The sequence below is a fragment of the Macrobrachium rosenbergii genome, chromosome 41 (genome assembly GCF_040412425.1).
Source record: "Macrobrachium rosenbergii isolate ZJJX-2024 chromosome 41, ASM4041242v1, whole genome shotgun sequence".
Lineage (NCBI taxonomy): Eukaryota > Metazoa > Arthropoda > Malacostraca > Decapoda > Palaemonidae > Macrobrachium > Macrobrachium rosenbergii.
In genome coordinates, this window is record NC_089781.1 from 5,766,897 (window position 1) to 5,785,648 (window position 18,752).

Below are 18,752 nucleotides of genomic sequence, written 5' to 3' on the forward strand. Positions count from 1 at the left end.
AGTCGCCAGTTAGGAAAAAGAAATAGTGGTTTAAGGAGTAAAACGGAGAAGAAACTAACACGAAAAAGAAATAGGATAAACTAAACCTCACATCTACTGATCAGTTAGGATAATTCCACACTCAAGTGGAAACGTTACGCTTCTAAACTCTTTGTGACTTAGTCTCTGTTCGTAAAATACTTCTTTTTAAGCTATTAAATTCTTTTTTTTTTTTTAGTTAGATATTAAATTCCTAACCTGAAGGTTACTCATTGTTTTGCATGTGGTTCCCCTGTGAATCTCCAGGTATTCAAATAGGTGAAAGGAATTTATGATTTGTTATACCACTTAATGAGTTATTTTTTTTATAAACTGACGTCTCTTCAAGTCTTTTTGATAACATTGAGTTAAAATTTTTATTAATGGTAGTTTATAGACACTATTGCTGCCATGGTTGTCATAATAGCCTCCACTTGCTATTGTTCAATTGTTTATTTTACGTACTTTCTTCCTGTACATCTAGAATTTTTTTTTTATTCTTAGTGACAGTAAAATAATTGAATTTGGTCACGCATTGCTTGAGAAAATTTATTTTGGGATTTAAATTTTTTTTTTTTTTTTTTTTTTTTTTTTTAGGAAAACTATAACCCTTGTGCAGATAATTCTGAGTTACAATGTTAGGCTATTATTTATTTTAAAAAGCTGAACCTGCCATCTCATTTTCAATGAATTGGTCAAGAGTTGCAGAAACCTGTGATTTTTTATTATATGGTTTACTTTACTCTTTTAATTAATATTTTACAGGTCATCTTAGGCGAGTTTTTGTATGAAAAAATTTTATATACTTAAATTCTTAAAGGTACCATCATAAATTGCACTCTGATTGATACGGTAGTGATTATAAAGACTCATATATTCCCTTTAGTTTTTGGCACCCCTCTTAATTAAGGCGCTTCGTTAATGATAAATCTGCCGTCAGAATTTTCTTGCTAAAAAAAAAGCACTAAGTAAAATCGATGTCTAATCTTATACTTCTTAACATGAACACTTTTTCAATATTTAACTAAGGGTCAGAGGGGTGCCAGCAATATCTTGAATATATTTTAGCCATAATTTCTGTTAAGCTTCTGTTATCAATCAATCTCTCTCTCTCTCTCTCTCTCTCTCTCTCTCTCTCTCTCTCTGTGAAGATGACCACAAGATGACCACAAGAACTACAAGGAGGAATAAAAAATGCGGATAAAACGATCGCGAGGCAGAATTATATTAGTGTATTAGACCTCTTGAGTTATAGATTCAGAAAACTTCTTCAATCGAATAACACTGTTGAACAGAATGATTGACGTCACTTCCGTCAAAGGTCACTTTCGTAATGCTCTGTGTTTTGAAGGTGGAAATGATCTATTAATGACCTTTCATTGATGATTATCGTTCTGGGCCTCTTTCCGTGAAAATTCTCTTTGATCGGGAAATTCAACATGCAATTATCTATGTGACGAAATCATAAAAATTTCGGGAGAGACGCTTTGCATCGATTTCAAAATTCAGATGTCATGAAATTTCTGAGAAACCGCTTGCATCCAGTGTGAAAAATGGACGTTGTAAATTTAGCGCAACAGTTTAAATCTACAGACAAAAAATTCGGGGTTCGAAACAACAGAAATTGTTTGCTGATATTATCTCCAATTAGCTGATATGTTATAAGATACAACAGTATCCAGAGTTCCAGAGAAAAAAAAACATAAAAAAACTTAATTCCGTTTTGGTATGCGCATGAGCGCCTCGCCTCTCGCACTTCCCTTTGCAATTACGTGCCCACGCATGGACGTGGCCCATCGACTTTTTTCCTGATCCCTCATTCGTTCTTCCATTTCTCTCTCTCTCTCTCTCTCTCTCTCTCTCTCTCTCTCTCTCTCTCTCTCTCTCTCTCTCTCTCTTTTCTCTCCTCTCCCCTATCTCCTTAATCCCACTGCCCACTCTTCCTGTATCCCTCTCCCACTCTAAAACAAAGCCCACTTTCATTTTCCGTTTAATCCCCCGCATCTACATAGTTTTTTTCTCTTTCTCTCTCTCTCTCCTCTCTCTCTCTCTCTCTCTCTCTCTCTATCTCTCTCTTCCTCTCTCGACCTATTCCACAATATCCTAACCTTTTCCTTGTTCCGTATTTTTTATTAAGCCGTTCGTTATTTGTCTTGCCTGCTTTACTCTCTCTCTCTCTCTCTCTCTCTCTCTCTCTCTCTCTCTCTCTCTCTCTCTCTCTCTCTCTCTCATTTTGCTGTTTATCATTTTGTTGTCCCCTATCCAATTTTCTTGGGATATTATTTACTCTTATCCTGTGACCCCTTGTCTGAGAGCGCATAAACAGGACAGATAACCTTAGAGTGCCACCCTACTCGTTATGTGATTGGAAAGTGCCACCATTTAGGGCAGGTTCAGCAAGAGTGTCATAAAGCGTAGTTTATGGATGACAGACTATCACGTGGAATCTGCGATATTTTCCTTCTCTTCCTCTTTTTTTATTTTCTGTTCTTTTCTTTTAGGTTATTTTTCGCCTTTTTTTATGTTGGCATAGAATTTAATGGTTTTTTTCTCTTTTTTTTTTAGCTTGGCCTTCGATTTCAAAAATGTATATTTTATTGCGGTTACTAATTGCGTCTGTTGTTGAAGCTTTATGTATTTGCCTTTAAATAACCATTTGCAGAATAACAATTCAGTAGCTGAAGTGTTTGATGGAGAAGATTATTTATTTACATTTTTTTAGTTTCAAAATCAACTGCAAAATTTTCTTTCATCTTCGAATGTCAGTTTTGGCGCAGAGTTTTAGGTTTTAGGTATTGGCCACAACTGAACTTTATTGTGTCTTGCCGATTAGGGAAATATTGTAATGTAGAATCTTCAAGAATTACGCTTTTCATTTACTTGATAGTCAAGAAATTACATTTATCTCATTTCTGTGACGTGGGTTAGGAAGTTAATTGACTATTTCAAAACAACAAAATGATAATGATTTTCTACACCGGGAAAAAATGTTTCCGCTGAAATCATGAGGCAAACTTTTCCTAGAAATTAGGTTGCGTGATGGAAACCGTTTATTATTATTATTATTATTATTATTATTATTATTATTATTATTATTATTATTATTATTATTATTATTTTTATTTTCAGTTACTTTTCCAGTTACAGATGTCGGTTCGAAAACGAGTTTATAAAGAGGCGATTATTGCGCAGTTTTGAATTGTCGAGTAAAGATATTATTGTGTGTAGATAAGGAATCTCATTGCTTTAAGCTGACAGCCAAAGAACTGCACATCTTTTGATCAAATCATAACTCATGGCCATTTTGGATTGGTAATGATATCATTTTTTTTTTTATTGGTTGCTGGTAAATTGCCAAAATATTTTTCAAATTAATATGAGATTAAAGTTTGCTTAACTGGTGAATAATCTTAAACTAAGTGTGTTATATTAAGTAAAAGTGGAAAAAATTATATTACATTTTTTCCTTTTAGTGTGGTGGAATTGTGGGGGGCGGGGGAGCTCAGAAACAGGTGCCAGGAAGGGGAGTGGAGCGCCAGTAACGCAACTAAAACAGTGACGTAACTATAATCATCCCGAATCCTCCTTTATTTTGTTATACTGTTCATCTGACCTTATCGAATCTGCAACGGCATAACTCATGCCTTTTATTAAGTTCTTCGAAGTTTGAACTTAATCGGGTAAATATGAGCTATACACAGCAAGTTTCTTTGCTTTTATTCTTTTCGCGTGTATATTTTCCTCTACACCTGGAATTAAAGAGGCATAATCCATATGGTTTGTCCAGCGAAGATTGGATGATGGCCCTCTCCTAATTTAATGCCTTTCGATAAAGTTCTGTGATATAGTTAACACCATACAGCACTCTGCAATGCAGAAAATCCATTGCTATTCACTTAATGTATTTGTATGCACTGAAGTTAAATTAATGACGTCAAAAGATTAGATAACACTGAGGTTACTAGGATGTAGCGTAATAAACTTAATTTGACAGTGAATGTTACTTAATGCCTAGTCAACAAATCTAGAAACTTCTAAACCGAATTATCGTAAGTTGCGATGTATTGGTCACAGAAAATTCAGTCTGTTGTTTTAGCTGCAAAGTTATCATCACGACGACCATCGAATCTTTTGTTTCGATATTTGTTTTCGATACCCAAGCAACTTTTTTTCTATCGAGAGATCACTGAACAAAATCTTCCTTTTAAGTATAATTTACGTGGATACAAGAGGCTTCCTGCTTAATTTGCATACAATTAACGTCAAATGTTTTCGGAAGGAAAGTAAAGAGAGGGGAAAAAGACAACTTATTTGTCTTTCCACTCGGGTCAATTTCGCTATTCAAAGACCATTTGCAAAATTAATTTGTATTGCGGATCTACTTCGACCGAGGCCCTCCTCCTCCTCCTCCCCTCCCCCTCCTCCCCTCCCTCCCTCCCCCTCCCGAAAATGAATTAAAAGCAAATATTCTATTCCGAAATAATATTATATTTCAAAATTATTAAATGTATAAATATACTTATATAGACTCAATTATCTGAGAGATTGTGTAGCTTACCGTGAATAAATTACTCAAGGATGGCGCTACACACTCATTTGTAAAGGATTAAATCGATTACGCTATATAAAAATGTAATTTCTGGGGGACTAGTATAAATTGGTAGATTCTGAGCTTCAATTTCGCGTTGTAATTGATCAATGGGGGCAACCTACACAGGCAGGCAGGCAGGCAGGCAGGCAGGCTCACTGGCAGGCAAGGCAGGCAAGGCAGGCAGGCAGGCAGGCAGGCAGGCAGGCACGCACCAGGTAAATAGAAAAGAAAGAAAAAAAAGAACGCAAACTTGTGTGGGGATGAAAATGTCAGATGCTTCGGTCAGTAACGCGGGATGAGGCCTGGCTGTGCCGAGGAGCAGGAGGAGCTAACTTCGAGTTTATTTTGTCGTCTTGTCGTTATTCTCCCGCGTAATTTTGTTTATCGTCGCGCCAATAAAACGCGCGTGAAGAGTCGAGAGATGACGCCGGGCGGCCGTGCCGTGGCGATGGAGGAGAGCGAGAGACTGTGAACCCGGCTTAAACGCGAAAGAGAGAGAGAAAGAATGAGAGAAAGAATTAAATAAAAAAGAAAAAAAACAGGAAGAGTTGGAAGGTGGGGGAGGTATTGTGTTCCGCGAAGGAAAAATTCTTTCAATAGTTTTAGCCCTGGAGAGAAAGTGAGTAAAAGGAGCGCGCAAGAAAATGACATTTTCGCCGCGAAAGGAACAACTTTTAACACGATTCCCTTGTAATTAAATCCTATCAACGGCTTATGTTCTTTTCCCTGAGCACCTTTGTGTCCGGACCCCTGATTGGCTATTTTATACTTTTAGACAGTTGTTGATTGGCTGTTGGAGGGGGGAGGCCTTCCATTCAAAAACTTAATTGCATGTCTTGGGTGTTTTAATGAGTTTAGTGGTAACTGTAAAAGGGGCTCGAAGCAAAGCCCTTCTGACACGTCCATTAGGCTAATACAAGCTTTACACGAGGGCTCATAGATGGCGTGTCGGTCGCAGCTTTTTCGAAAAGGAAAAAAAGAAAAGAAAGCTTGGAAAAAGAGAGATAATGGCATTAGAGTCCATATGTAGTGGAGCAAATGGAAAACACTATAGGGAATGTTGAGATTTTTTTTTTTCTTTTTCATTTTCTATTGTTCGTTTTCGCCCGCTTACATATCGTGATGGGATGGGTTATGGGAGTGGAAAGAGAACAGCGGGGGAGGTGTGTTGTTTGTAGTGTATTGCATTATGCTTGCAAGGCAAAGATCCAAAGCAATTTATGCAACGTTACTTTGTGTGGATCATGGAAGAAGAGCACCACGTCACATCTTGTGTTTCTCTGAGTTTAATTCAAATCCTTCTTATTTTCTTTTCCTAATTTGTTGCTTTTTTTATTTTCTTCGTTTATTTTAGGTGTATTTTAACCTAAAGAAAATTGATTTAATGTACAAGATTAGTGCAGTGGTGCCCTTGACAGTAGGTGAGTTGTAAAACAAACTAGAGTAACTTAGGTTGCAAAATTTTTTCTAAAGCCGAAAGAATTCCCAAAAATAACTTCTTTTAACCTCTTTCTTGTCTTTCCTCCCCAAAAATTTGTCAGTAAGGTTAATCCGTTATCCTGAGGTTTCCATTATACGAAGAAATTGTTAGTTGGCCTTATTTTGGTCCTATGTACATACCGCCCACACATATTTTCACTAAATTATACTCATAATTCAAAAACAGAGAATTGTGAGTTTCCTCTGTATTTAACCTGATGTTTGTTGGTTTGATCCATGGTTCTTGCGGAAGTGATTTTCAGCCAGAAAATTGTTTAGTGACTGTATTTGTCCTGTTAACAGAGCTCGTACTCTACAGTATTTGTATCTGGAGATCTTGTCTTATGCCTCACTGGAATAAATGCATCAGAGGTTTTTCATTCGAATTAGTAGACGCTCCATTTTCATTATTGTTGTACATTTGTTTTGTTTTTTTGTTAAATATGGTCACAGACAGAACAAGTAAAAAACTTCGGCGCAGTCGAGTTTTCTGTACAGCCGCTGCAGCGTATAATCAAGGCCACCGATAGGAGATGTATCTTTCGGGGGTCTCGGTATAATGCTGTATGAGTCGCGGCCCACGGACCTTTAACCATGGCCCGGTGGTGGCCTGTCCAATATCTTTGCCAAAGCACGATTATGGCTAACCTTAACCTTAAGTAAAATAAAAACTACTGAGGCTTGAGGGCTGCAACTTGGTATGTTTGATGTTTGGAGGGTGGATGATCAACATACCACATTGCAGCCCTCTAGCCTCAGTAGTTTTTAAGGTCTGAGGGCGGACAGAAAAAAGTGTAGACGGACAGTCAAAGCCGGCACAACAGTTTTCTTTCCCAGAAAACCAAAAAGGCAATGTACAGTATATTCACTGAATCACAAGTTTGGCTCGGCTTACTAGGCAAGACCGTTATCAGGAAGGTATCTTAAATATGTTTCAAAATTATGGTAGTGCAAGAACACAGATTATAAGATTTCCTGGACCTGATAATGGATAACAGAATATTGAAGGTCAGTGAGTCTTGGTGGATGACAGGAAATGATTCTCATTGAGTTTTAGTGGATGAAAGGAGGTGTTCATGCTAGTGGATGATGAGATAGTAGTGCTTGTTAAGTGTAAGTGGATGACTGGAAAGGATACTTATTGAGTCTTAGTGGATGAAGGAAAGGATGATTATTGGGTCTTAGTGGATGATAGGATAGGTGTTTATTGAGTCATAGTGGATGATAGGAAAGGATGCTTATTGGGTCTTGATGGTTGGCAGAAAATGATGCTCATTGTGTTTTAGTGGATGACACTAAAGGGTGCTTATTGAATCTTATTGTATGACAGGAAAGGGTACCTACTGAGTCTTGGTGAATGACAGAAAAAAATTTTTATTAAGTCTTAGTGGATGACAGGAAATGGTGCTTATCGGGTCTTAGTGGATGACAGGAAAGTATGCTTGTTGAGTCTTTGTAGATGACAGAAAATAATGCTCATTGAGTCTTAATGGATGACAGAAAATAATGCTCATTGAGTCTTAATGGATGACAGGAGAGGATGCTTATTGAGTTTTAGTGGATGGCAGAAAAGGATACTTGTTGAGTGTTGGTGGATGACAGAAAATTATGCTGATTAAGCCTTAGTGGATGAAAGAAAAGGGTGCTATTTGAGTATTAGTGTATGACAGGAAAGAGCGCTTGCTGAGTCTTAGTGGATGACCTCGAAACATGCTCATTGAATCTTAGCAGATGGGAAGGAAGGGTGCTTATTGAATCTCAGTGGATGATTGGGAAGAGTTTTAATGGATAGAAGGAAAGGATGCTTACTGATTGTTAGTTGATCAGAGTAAAGGGTGCTCAGTGAGCCCTGGCGGATGACAGGTGCTCATTGAGTCTTAGTGGATGACCAGGAAGGATACTTATTGGGTGTTAGTGGATGGAGGGAAAGGGTGCTTTTTTATTCATAATGGATCACAGAAAAGTGTGCTCAATGAGTGCTAATGGACTACAGGGAAGGATGCCTACTGAGTGTTAGTGGATTGCAGGGAAGGGTACTTATTGAGACCTAGCAGATGACAAGGAACGGTGTTGTTAAGTCTTAGGGAATGACCATGGAAAGGTGCTCGAGTCTTAGCATATGACTGGGAAGGGTGCTTATTGAGTCTTACTGGCTGATAATCAGGAAAGGTATTGAGTTCTAGCGGATGACAGGAAAGAGTGCTTATTGAGTCAGAGGATGATTTGGAAAAGGGCTTATTGAGTCTTAGTGGATGATAGGAAAGGGTGCTTATTGAGTCTTAGTGGATGATAGGAAAGGGTGCTTATTGAGTCTTAGTGGATGATAGGAAAGGGTGCTTACAAACGATTCCTAAAAACAACATTGAAAATAATGCCCATGGTACACCTGCATGCAAACTAAACATGACTGTATGTACGACATTGACAGTGTTTAGGGAGATTGTGACTTAAGGTACTTTGCACTTGTAAAAGTAAGCACATGCTGTGGTTAGTTTTCCTATTGTAAGTCACTTTGTTTTCTTGGTTTCATTATTACTAATATCATTATCTGCAAATATATATGTGTGTATATATATATATATATATATATATATATATATATATATATATATATATATATATATATATATATATATATATATTAAATGCGTACATGTTCTTTGTTTCTTAGACATAAGCGTCTTTTTAATGGCTTCAATTGTACCAAATCTTGCATTTTATTCCGTGCTAAGGAACAGTTCAACTTTTAAATCTCATTGTGTACATAGAAGCCTTCAATCTGTCTATGAAACTGTTTCCAATTAAGATTAATTTCAAAAGTAAGAGGTGACTGAAAATGACTTTTGTCTTCGCGCGCCCCTCATCCATTTGCAGGGGGCGATGCTCACCTGTTCGTAAATAGTAATTGAGAAAAACTTCTGCGTGTCACACCTGCCATGTGATCTTTACTCCACGTCGTATTCGGGGGCATATTTTGTTTTCCCTCCCGCTCCCTCGATTCTTTTTATTAGCTATGAAAAGTTGAGCTCTGCTGTTGTCCGGCCGCCCTCGCTTTGATATGGAAGTTGTCTAGCCCATTGAATTTGCCCTAAAATTGAGTGTCAAGTATAAATTCTGTTTTTATCTACAGCGATGCGTGCAAACAAAATTTGTAGGATCTATCGGTAACGGAATGAAAGCAAATGAATGGAAAGGCATAACTGCACTCCCATACGGCACGAAAAATGTTACCCTTTTTTTTTCTTGTGTATTTGGTAAATATATTTGGTCATTTATTTCTTAATTACTCATTTGTCAGTATTCTGTTGTTATGGTTGTTTGCTTTTATCTCTCGAGAATTTATATGTCCACTAATTACCCTTAGTTGCTTTGTTTCATGATTTAGATAGTAATTTCTTTATGTAATGGAGATAAATTTATTAGAGTTTTTAAAGAAATGATGCAAGTTCAGTGAATTATGCTCTGCATTCACAATCTTAAACTAATCAGGAAGCAGTTGTCATTTTCTTATGACGAAAGACTTAGATTGGCAAGAATACGCAATACAAATTATATGTAGCATCTAAGTGATTCCTGTTGGTGATCTTCAAAGTTAATAGCGCTGAACTGACACTAAACAGCTCCTTCTAAAAGCAGCCATCCTGTGGCTTTCCCATGTAGATACTTGACTTTTCCTTCTGTGGCTTTCTCATGTATTTACTTGACATTTCATTCTATGGCTTTCTCGTGTACTTACTTGACTTTTCCTTCTGTGGCTTTCTCGTGTAGTTACTTGGCTTTTCTTTCTGTGTCTTTCTCTTATACTTACTTGACATTTCCTTCTGTGGCTTTCTCGTGTAGTTACTTGACTTTTCCTTCTGTGTCTCTCTCGTTTAGTTACTTGGCTTTTCCTTCTGTGGCTTTCTCATGTACTTACTTGACTTTTCCTTCTGTGCTTTCCCATGTACTTACTTGACTTTTCCTTCGGTAACTTTCTCACGTAGTTACTTGACTTCCTTCTGTGGATTTCTCGTGTAGTTTTTGGCTTTCTCGTGTAGTTACTTGACTTTTCCCTCTGTGGCTTTCTCATGCAGTTACTTGACTTTTCCTTCTGTGGCTTTCTCATGCAGTTTCTTGACTTTTCCTTCTGTGGCTTTCTCATGCAGTTACTTGACTTTTCCTTCTGTGGCTTTCTCATGCAGTTTCTTGACTTTTCCTTCTGTGGCTTTCTCATGCAGTTACTTGACTTTTCCTTCTGTGGCTTTCTCATGCAGTTTCTTGACTTTTCCTTCTGTGGCTTTCTCATGCAGTTACTTGACTTTTCCTTCTGTGGCTTTCTCATGCAGTTTCTTGACTTTTCCTTCTGTGGCTTTCTCATGCAGTTACTTGACTTTTCCTTCTGTGGCTTTCTCATGCAGTTACTTGACTTTTCCTTCTGTGGCTTTCTCATGCAGTTTCTTGACTTTTCCTTCTGTGGCTTTCTCATGCAGTTACTTGACTTTTCCTTCTGTGGCTTTCTCATGCAGTTTCTTGACTTTTCCTTCTGTGGCTTTCTCATGCAGTTACTTGACTTTTCCTTCTGTGGCTTTCTCATGTAGATACTTGACTTTTCCTTCTGTGGCTTTCTCATGTAGTTACTTGATTTTTCCTTCTGTGGCTTTCTAATGCAATTACTTGACTTTTCCTTCTGTGGCCATCCCATGTAGTTACTTGACTTTTCTTTCTGTTACTTTCTCATGTAGATACTTGACTTTTCCTGCTATGGATTTCTTATGTAGTTACTTGAATTTTCCTTCTGTGAACTCCTCCTGTAGTTACTTGACTTTTCTTTCTGTGACTTTTCTTTCTGTGGATTTTTCATATGGATACTTAACTTCTCCTTTTGTGGATTTCTCATGTAGTTACTTGAATTTTTTCTTCTGTGGCTTTCTTATGTAGTTACTTGACTTTTCCTTATGTGGCTTTCTCATGTAGTTACTTGACTTTTCTTTCTACGATTTTCTCATGTAGATGCTTGACTTTTGCTTCTGTGGATTTCTCATGTAATTACTTGAGTTTTCCTTCTGTGGATTTCTCGTGTAGTTACTTGACTTTTCCTTCTGTGGATTTCTCGTGTAGTTACTTGACTTTTCCTTCTGTGGATTTTTCATGTAGTTACTTGACTTTTCATTCTGTAGATTTGTCATGTAGTTACTTGACTTTTCCTTCTGTGGATTTCTCATGTAGTTACTTGACTTTTCCTTCTGTGGCTTTCTCATGTAGTTACTGGCCTTTACTTCTGTGGATTTTTCATGTAGTTACTTGGCTTTTACTTCTGTGGATTTCTCATGTAGTTACTGGACTTTTCCTTCTGTGGATTTTTCATGTAGTTACTTGCCTTTTACCTCTGTGGATTTCCCGTGTAGTTACTTGACTTTTACTTTTGTGGATTTCTCATGTAATTAATTGACTTTTCCTTCTGTGGCTTTCTCATGTAATTACTTGACTTTTGCTTCTGTCGATTTCTCATGTAATTCCTTGACTTTCCCTTCTGTGTATTTTTCATGCAGATACTTGTATTTTCCTTCTGTGGATTTCTCTTGCAGTTACTTTACTTTTCCTTCTGTGGCTTTCTCATGTAGTTACTTGACATTTCCTTCTGTGGCTTTCTCATGCAGTTACTTGACTTTTCCTTCTGTGGCTTTCTCATGTAGTTACTTGATTTTTCCTTCTGTGGCTTTCTCATGTAGATACTTGACTTTTCATTATATGGATTTCTTATGTAGTTACTTGAATTTTCCTTCTGTGAACTCCTCCTGTAGTTACTTGACTTTTCTTTCTGTGGATTTTTCATGTAGATACTTAACTTTCACTTTTGTGGATTTCTCATGTAGTTACTTGAATATTTTCTTCTGTGGCTTTCTTATGTAGTTACTTGACTTTTCCTTATGTGGCTTTCTCGTGAAGTTACTTGACTTTTCTTTCTGCGAATTTCTCATGTAGATGCTTGACTTTTACTTCTGTGGATTTCTCATGTAATTACTTGACTTTTCCTTCTGTGGATTTCTCATGTAGTTACTTGACTTTTCCTTCTGTGGATTTTTCATGTAGTTACTTGACTTTTCCTTCTGTGGATTTTTCATGTAGTTACTTGACTTTTCCTTCTGTGGATTTCTCATGTAGTTACTGGCCTTTACTCCTGTGGATTTTTCATGTAGTTACTTGGCTTTTACTTCTGTGGGTTTCTCATGTAATTACTGGACTTTTCCTTCTGTGGATTTTTCATGTAGTTTTCTTGGCTTTTACTTCTGTGGATTTCTCGTGTAGTTACTTGACTTTTGCTTCTGTGGACTTCTCATGTAATTACTTGACTTTTCCTTCTGTGGATTTCTCATGTAATTACTTGACTTTTGCTTCTGTCGATTTCTCATGTAATTCCTTGACTTTCCCTTCTGTGTATTTTTCATGCAGATACTTGTATTTTTCTTCTGTGGATTTCTCTTGCAGTTACTTGACTTTTGTTTCTGTGGATTTCTCATGTAGTTACTTGACTTTAGCTTCTGTGGATTTCTCATGTAGTTACTTGACCTTTGCTTCTGTGGATTTCTCTTGCAGTTACTTGACTTCTGCTTCTGTGGATTTCTCATGTAGTTACTTGACTTTTGCTTCCGTGGATTTCTCATGTAGTTACTTGACTTCTGCTTCTGTGGATTTCTCATGTAGTTACTTGACTTTTCCTTTTGTGTATTTTTCATGCAGATACTTGTCTTTTCCTTATGTGGATTTCTCATGAAGTTACTTGACTTCTGCTTCTGTGGATTTCTCATGTAGTTACTTGGCTTTTCCTTCTGTGGATTTTTCATGCAGATACTTGACCTCTCCTTCTGTGGATTTCCCGTGTAGTTACTTGTCTTTTCCTTCTGTCGATTTCTCATGCGGTTACTTGACCTCTCATTCTATGGATTTCTCATCTAGTTACTTGACTTTTCCTTCTGTGGATTTCTCATGTAGTAACTTGACTCTTCCTTCTGTGGATTTCTCATGTAATTACTTGACTTTTCCTCCTATGGATTTTTCATGTAGTTACTTGGCTTTTACTTCTGTGGATTTCTCATGTAGTTACTGGACTTTTCTTCTGTGGATTTTTCATGTAGTTACTTGGCTTTTACTTCTGTGGATTTCTCGTGTAGTTACTTGACTTTTACTTCTATGGATTTCTCACGTAATTACTTGACTTTTTTCCTTCTGTGGCTTTCTCATTTCCTTGACATTTGCTTCAGTCGATTTCACATGTAATTCCTTGGCTTTCCTTTCTGTGTATTTTTCATGCAGATACTTGTATTTTGCTTCTGTGGCTTTCTCATGCAGTTACTTGACTTTTCCTTCTGTGGCTTTCTCATGCAGTTACTTGGCTTTTCCTTCTGTGGCTTTCTCATTCAGTTACTTGACTTTTCCTTCTGTGGCTTTCTCATGTAGTTACTTGATTTTTCCTTCTGTGGCTTTCTCATGTAGATACTTGACTTTTCCTTCTATGGGTTTCTTATGTAGTTACTTGAATTTTCCTTCTGTGAACTCCTCCCGTAGTTACTTGACTTTTCTTTCTGTGGATTTTTGATGTAGATACTTAACTTTTCTTTTGTGGATTTCTCATGTAGTTACTTGAATTTTTTTCTTCTGTGGCTTTCTTATGTAGTTATTTGACTTTTCCTTATGTGGCTTTCTCATGTAGTTACTTGACTTTTCTATCTACGATTTTCTCTTGTAGATGCTTGACTTTTGCTTCTGTGGATTTCTCATGTAATTACTTGACTTTTCCTTCTGTGGATTTCTCGTGTGGTTACTTGACTTTTCCTTCTGTGGATTTTTCATGTAGTTACTTGACTTTTCCTTCTGTGGATTTTTCATGTAGTTACTTGACTTTTCCTTTTGTGGATTTTTCATGTAGTTACTTGACTTTTCCTTCTGTGGATTTCTCATGTAGTTACTGGCCTTTACTTCTGTGGATTTTTCATGTAGTTGGCTTTTTACTTCTGTGGATTTCTCATGTAGTAACTGGACTTTTCCTTCTGTGGATTTTTCATGTAGTTACTTGGCTTTTACTTCTGTGGATTTCTCGTGTAGTTACTTGACTTATGCTTCTGTGGATTTTCATGTAATTACTTGACTTTTCCTTCTGTGGATTTCTCATGTAATTACTTGACTTTTCCGTCTGTCGATTTCTCATGTAATTCCTTGACTTTCCCTTCTGTGTACTTTTCATGCAGATACTTGTATTTTCCTTCTGTGGATTTCTCTTGTAGTTACTTGACTTTTGTTTCTGTGGATTTCTCATGTAGTTACTTGATATTTGTTTCTGTGGATTTCTCATGTAGTTATTTGACTTTTGCTTCTGTGGATTTCTCTTGCAGTTACTAGACTTCTGCTTCTGTGGATTTCTCATGTATTTACTTGACTTTTACTTCTGTGGATTTCTCATGCAGTTACTTGACTTCTGCTTCTGTGGATTTCTCATGTAGTTACTTGACTTTTCCTTCTGTGTATTTTTCATGCAGATACTTGTCTTTTCCTTCTGTGGATTTCTCATGAAGTTAGTTGACTTCTGCTTCTGTGGTTTCTCACGTAGCTACTTGACTTCTGCTTCTGTGGATTTCTCGTGTAGTTACTTGACTTTTTCTTCTATGGATTTCCCATGTTACTTGACTTTTCCTTCCGTGGATTTCTCATGTAGTAACTTGACTTTTCTTTCTGTGGATTTCTCATGTAATTACTTGACTTTTCCTCCTATGGATTTTTCAAGTAGTTACTTGACCTTTCCTTCTGTGGATTTCTTGTACAGTTACTGAACTTTTCCTTCTGTGGATTTCTCATGTGATTCCTTGACTTTTCCTTCTGTGTATTTTTCATGCAGGTACTTGTCTTTTCCTTCTGTGGATTTCTCATGTAGTTACTTGACTTTTGCTTCCGTGGATTTCTCATGTAGTTACTTGACTTTTCCGTCTGTGGATTTTTCATGCAGATATTGACCTCTCCTTCTGTGGATTTCCCGTGTAGTTACTTGTCTTTTCCTTCTGTCGATTTCTCATGTGGTTACTTGACTTCTCCTTCTATGGATTTCTCATGTAGTAACTTGACTTTTCCTTCTGTGGATTTTTCATGTAGTAACTTGACTTTTCCTTCTGTGGATTTCTCATGCAATTACTTGACTTTTCCTCCTATGGATTTTTCATGTAGTTACTTGGCTTTACTTCTGTGGATTTCTCATGTAGTTGCTGGACTTTTCCTTCTGTGGGTTTTTCATAGTTACTTGACTTTTACTTCTGTGGATTTCTCGTGTAGTTACTTGACTTTTACTTCTGTGGATTTCTCATGTAATTACTTGACTTTTACTTCTGTGGCTTTCTCATGTAATTACTTGACTTTTGCTTCTGTCGATTTCTCATGTAATTCCTTGACTTTCCCTTCTGTGTATTTTTTATGCAGATACTTGTATTTTGCTTCTGTGGCTTTCTCATGCAGTTACTTGACTTTTCCTTCTGTGGATTTCTCATGTAGTTAATTGACTTTTCATTGTGTGGATTTCTCATGCAATTACTTGACTTTTTCTTCTGTGGCTTTCTCATGTTGTTACTTGATTTTTCCTTCTGTGGCTTTCTCATGTAGATACTTGACTTTTCCTTCTATGGATTTCTTATGTAGTTACTTGAATTTTCCTTCTGTAAACTCCTCCTGAAGTTACTTGACTTTCTTTCTCTGGATTTTTGATGTAGATACTTAACTTTTCCTTTTGTGGATTTCTTATGTAGTTACTTGATTTTTTTTCTTCTGTGGCTTTCTTATGTAGTTACTTGACTTTTCCTTATGTGGCTTTCTCATGTAGTTACTTGACTTTTCTTTCTACGATTTTCTCATGTAGATGCTTGACTTTTGCTTCTGTGGATTTCTCATGTAATTACTTGACTTTTCCTTCTGTGGATTTCTCGTGTAGTTACTTGAATTTTCCTTCTGTGGATTTTTCATGTAGTTACTTGACTTTTCCTTCTGTGGATTTTTCATGTAGTTACTTGACTTTTCCTTCTGTGGATTTTTCATGTAGTTACTTGACTTTTCCTTCTGTGGATTTCTCATGTAGTTACTGGCCTTTACTTCTGTGGATTTTTCATGTAGTTACTTGGCTTTTACTTCTGTGGATTTCTCATGTAGTTTCTGGACTTTTCCTTCTGTGGATTTTTCACGCAGTTACTTGGCTTTTACTTCTGTGGATTTCTCGTGTAGTTACTTAACCTTTGCTTCTGTGGATTTCTCATGTAATTGCTTGACTTTTCCTTCTGTGGATTTTTCATGTAATTACTTGACTTTTGCTTCTGTGGATTTCTCATGTAATTCCTTGACTTTCCCTTCTGTGTATTTTTCATGCAGATACTTGTATTTTCCTTCTGTGGATTTCTCTTGCAGTTACTTGACTTTTGTTTCTGTTGATTTCTCATGTAGTTACTTGACTTTTGCTTCTGTGGATTTCTCATGTAGTTACTTGACTTTTGCTTCTGTGGATTTCTCTTGCAGTTACTGGCCTTTACTTCTGTTGATTTCTCATGTAGTTACTTGACTTTTGCTTCTGTGGATTTCTCATGTAGTTACTTGACTTCTGCTTCTGTGGATTTCTCATGTAGTTACTTGACTTTTCCTTCTGTGTATTTTTCATGCAGATACTTGTCTTTTCCTTCTGTGGATTTATCATGAAGTTACTTGACTTTTCCTTCTGTGGATTTCTCATGTGATTCCTTGACTTTTCCTTCTGTGTATTTTTCATGCAGATACTTGTCTTTTCCTTCTGTGGATTTCTCATGTAGTTACTTGACTTTTACTTCCGTGGATTTCTCATGTAGTTACTTGACTTTTCCTTCTGTGGATTTTTCATGCAGATACTTGCCCTCTCCTTCTGTGGATTTCCCGTGTAGTTACTTGTCTTTTCCTTCTGTCGATTTCTCATGTGGTTACTTGACTTCTCCTTCTGTGGATTTCTCATGTAGTAACTTGACTCTTCCTTCTGTGGATTTCTCATGCCATTACTTGACTTTTCCTCCTATGGATTTTTCATGTAGTTACTTGACTTTTCCTTCTGTGGATTTCTCACACAGTTACTGGACTTTTTCTTCTATGGATTTCATGTAATTCCTTGACTTTCCCTTTTGTGTATTTTTCATGCAGATACTTGTCTTTTCCTTCTGTGGATTTCTCATGTAGTTACTTGACTTTCCCTTCTGTGGATTTCTCATGCAGTTACTTGACTTTTGCTTCTATGGATTTCTCATGTTGTTACTTGACTTTTCCTTCTGTGGATTTCTCATACAATTAGTGGACTTTTTCTTCTCTGGATTTCTGATGTAGTTACTTGACTTCTTGTTTGGATTTCTCATACAATTAGTGGACTTTTTCTTCTCTGGATTTCTGATGTAGTTACTTGACTTCTTGTTTGGATTTTTCATGTAATTTCGTGACTTTTCCGTTTGTGGATTTCTGATGTAGTTACTTGACTTTTCCTTCTGTGGATTCCTCATGTAGTTACTTGATTTTTCCTTCTGTGTATTTCTCATGTAGTTACTTGACTTTTGCTTCTGTTAATTTCTCTTGTAGTTACTTGACTTTTTCTTCTGTGGATTTCTCATGTAGTTATTTTACTTTTCCTTCTGTTTAACTTTTCCTTCTGTGGATTTCTCATGTAGTTAAATTGACTTTTCCTTCTGTGGATTTTCATACAGTTACTGGACTTTTCCTTCTGTGGATTTCTCATGTAGTTACTTGATTTCTTTTGAATTTTTATGTAATTACATGACTTTTCCTTCTGTGGATTTATCATGTGGTTACTTGACTTTTCTTTTTTTAGATTTCTCATGTAGTTTCCTGACGTTTCCTTATGTGGCTTTCTCAGGTAGTTACTTGACTTTTCCCTCTGTGGCTTTTCCGTGTAGTTACTCGCCTTTTCCTTCTGTGGATTTCTCGTGTAGTTACTTGACTTTTCATTTTGTGGCTTTCTCATGTAGTTAATTGACTTTTTCTTCTGAGGCTTTCTCATGTAGTTACTTGACTTTTCCTTCTGTGGCTTTCTACTGTAGTTACTTGGCTTTTGTTTCTGAAGAATTAGAGGAATTTATTTCTGGTGATAGAAATTCATTTCTCGTCATAATGTGGTTCGTATTCCACAGTTGTAGGTCCCATTGCTAGATAACCAGTTGGTTCTTCACGTAAAATAAATCTAATCCTTCAGGCCAGCCCTAGGAGAGCTGTTAACCAGCTCAGTGGTCTGGTTAAACAAAGATATACTTAACTTAACTTTTCTTTCTGTGACCTTCTCATGTAGTTACTTGACTTTTCTTTCTGTGGATTTCATAAAAAGTTACTTGACTTTTCCTTTCTTGGCTTTCAAATGTAGTTACTTGACTTTTCCTTCTGTAGCTTTCTCATGCAGTTACTTGACTTTTTTTTGGCTTTCTCATGTAGTTACTTGACTTCTCTTTCTGTGACTTTCTCATGTAGTTATTAGTTACTTGAGTTTTCCTTCTGTGGCTTTCTTATGTAGTTACTTGACTTTTCCGTTTGTAACTTTTTCATATAGTTAATAAGTTAAGTTACTTGACTTTTTCCTTCTGTGGCTTTCTCATGTAGTTACTTGACTTTTTTCTGTTGTTTTATCAATAATCAAAATACTTTA

General features: G+C 36.6%; 2 protein-coding genes across 2 annotated transcripts in view; both read right to left on the reverse strand.

Moving 5' to 3' along the window:
- The window catches only part of LOC136826660 (serine/arginine repetitive matrix protein 5-like), a 19,196-nt gene extending 8,427 nt beyond the window's left edge, over window positions 1-10,769 (reverse strand). Inside the window, exon 1 of the mRNA XM_067084015.1 lies at window positions 10,040-10,769. Coding sequence (XP_066940116.1) covers window positions 10,040-10,769 — 730 coding nt within the window. The remainder of the gene's footprint in view (window positions 1-10,039) is intronic.
- A 289-nt stretch (window positions 10,770-11,058) lies between these two features.
- LOC136826661 (serine/arginine repetitive matrix protein 5-like) lies at window positions 11,059-12,981 on the reverse strand. The gene is made up of 3 exons (XM_067084016.1): window positions 12,378-12,981; window positions 12,090-12,245; window positions 11,059-11,345 (listed from the first exon to the last, which is right to left on the reverse strand). Exons 1-3 carry the CDS (start codon window positions 12,979-12,981, stop codon window positions 11,059-11,061), a joined length of 1,047 nt encoding a protein of 348 aa, XP_066940117.1.
- Between the last annotated feature and the right edge of the window lie 5,771 nt (window positions 12,982-18,752).

What these genes read in the sequence shown, in the direction of transcription:
- LOC136826661 (XM_067084016.1), bottom strand. Translation starts at nt 12,981, where the DNA reads ATGAGAAATCGACAGAAGGAAAAGACAAGTAACTACACGGGAAATCCA. An exon ending in TCCACAGAAGCAAAAGTCAA is followed by an intron (nt 12,246 to 12,377) that starts GTAACTACACGA and finishes AAAAATCCACAG; the next exon opens with GAGTAAAGGCCAGTAACTAC. An exon ending in TCCACAGAAGGAAAAGTCAA is followed by an intron (nt 11,346 to 12,089) that starts GTAATTACATGA and finishes AAAAATCCACAG; the next exon opens with AAGTAAAGGCCAGTAACTAC.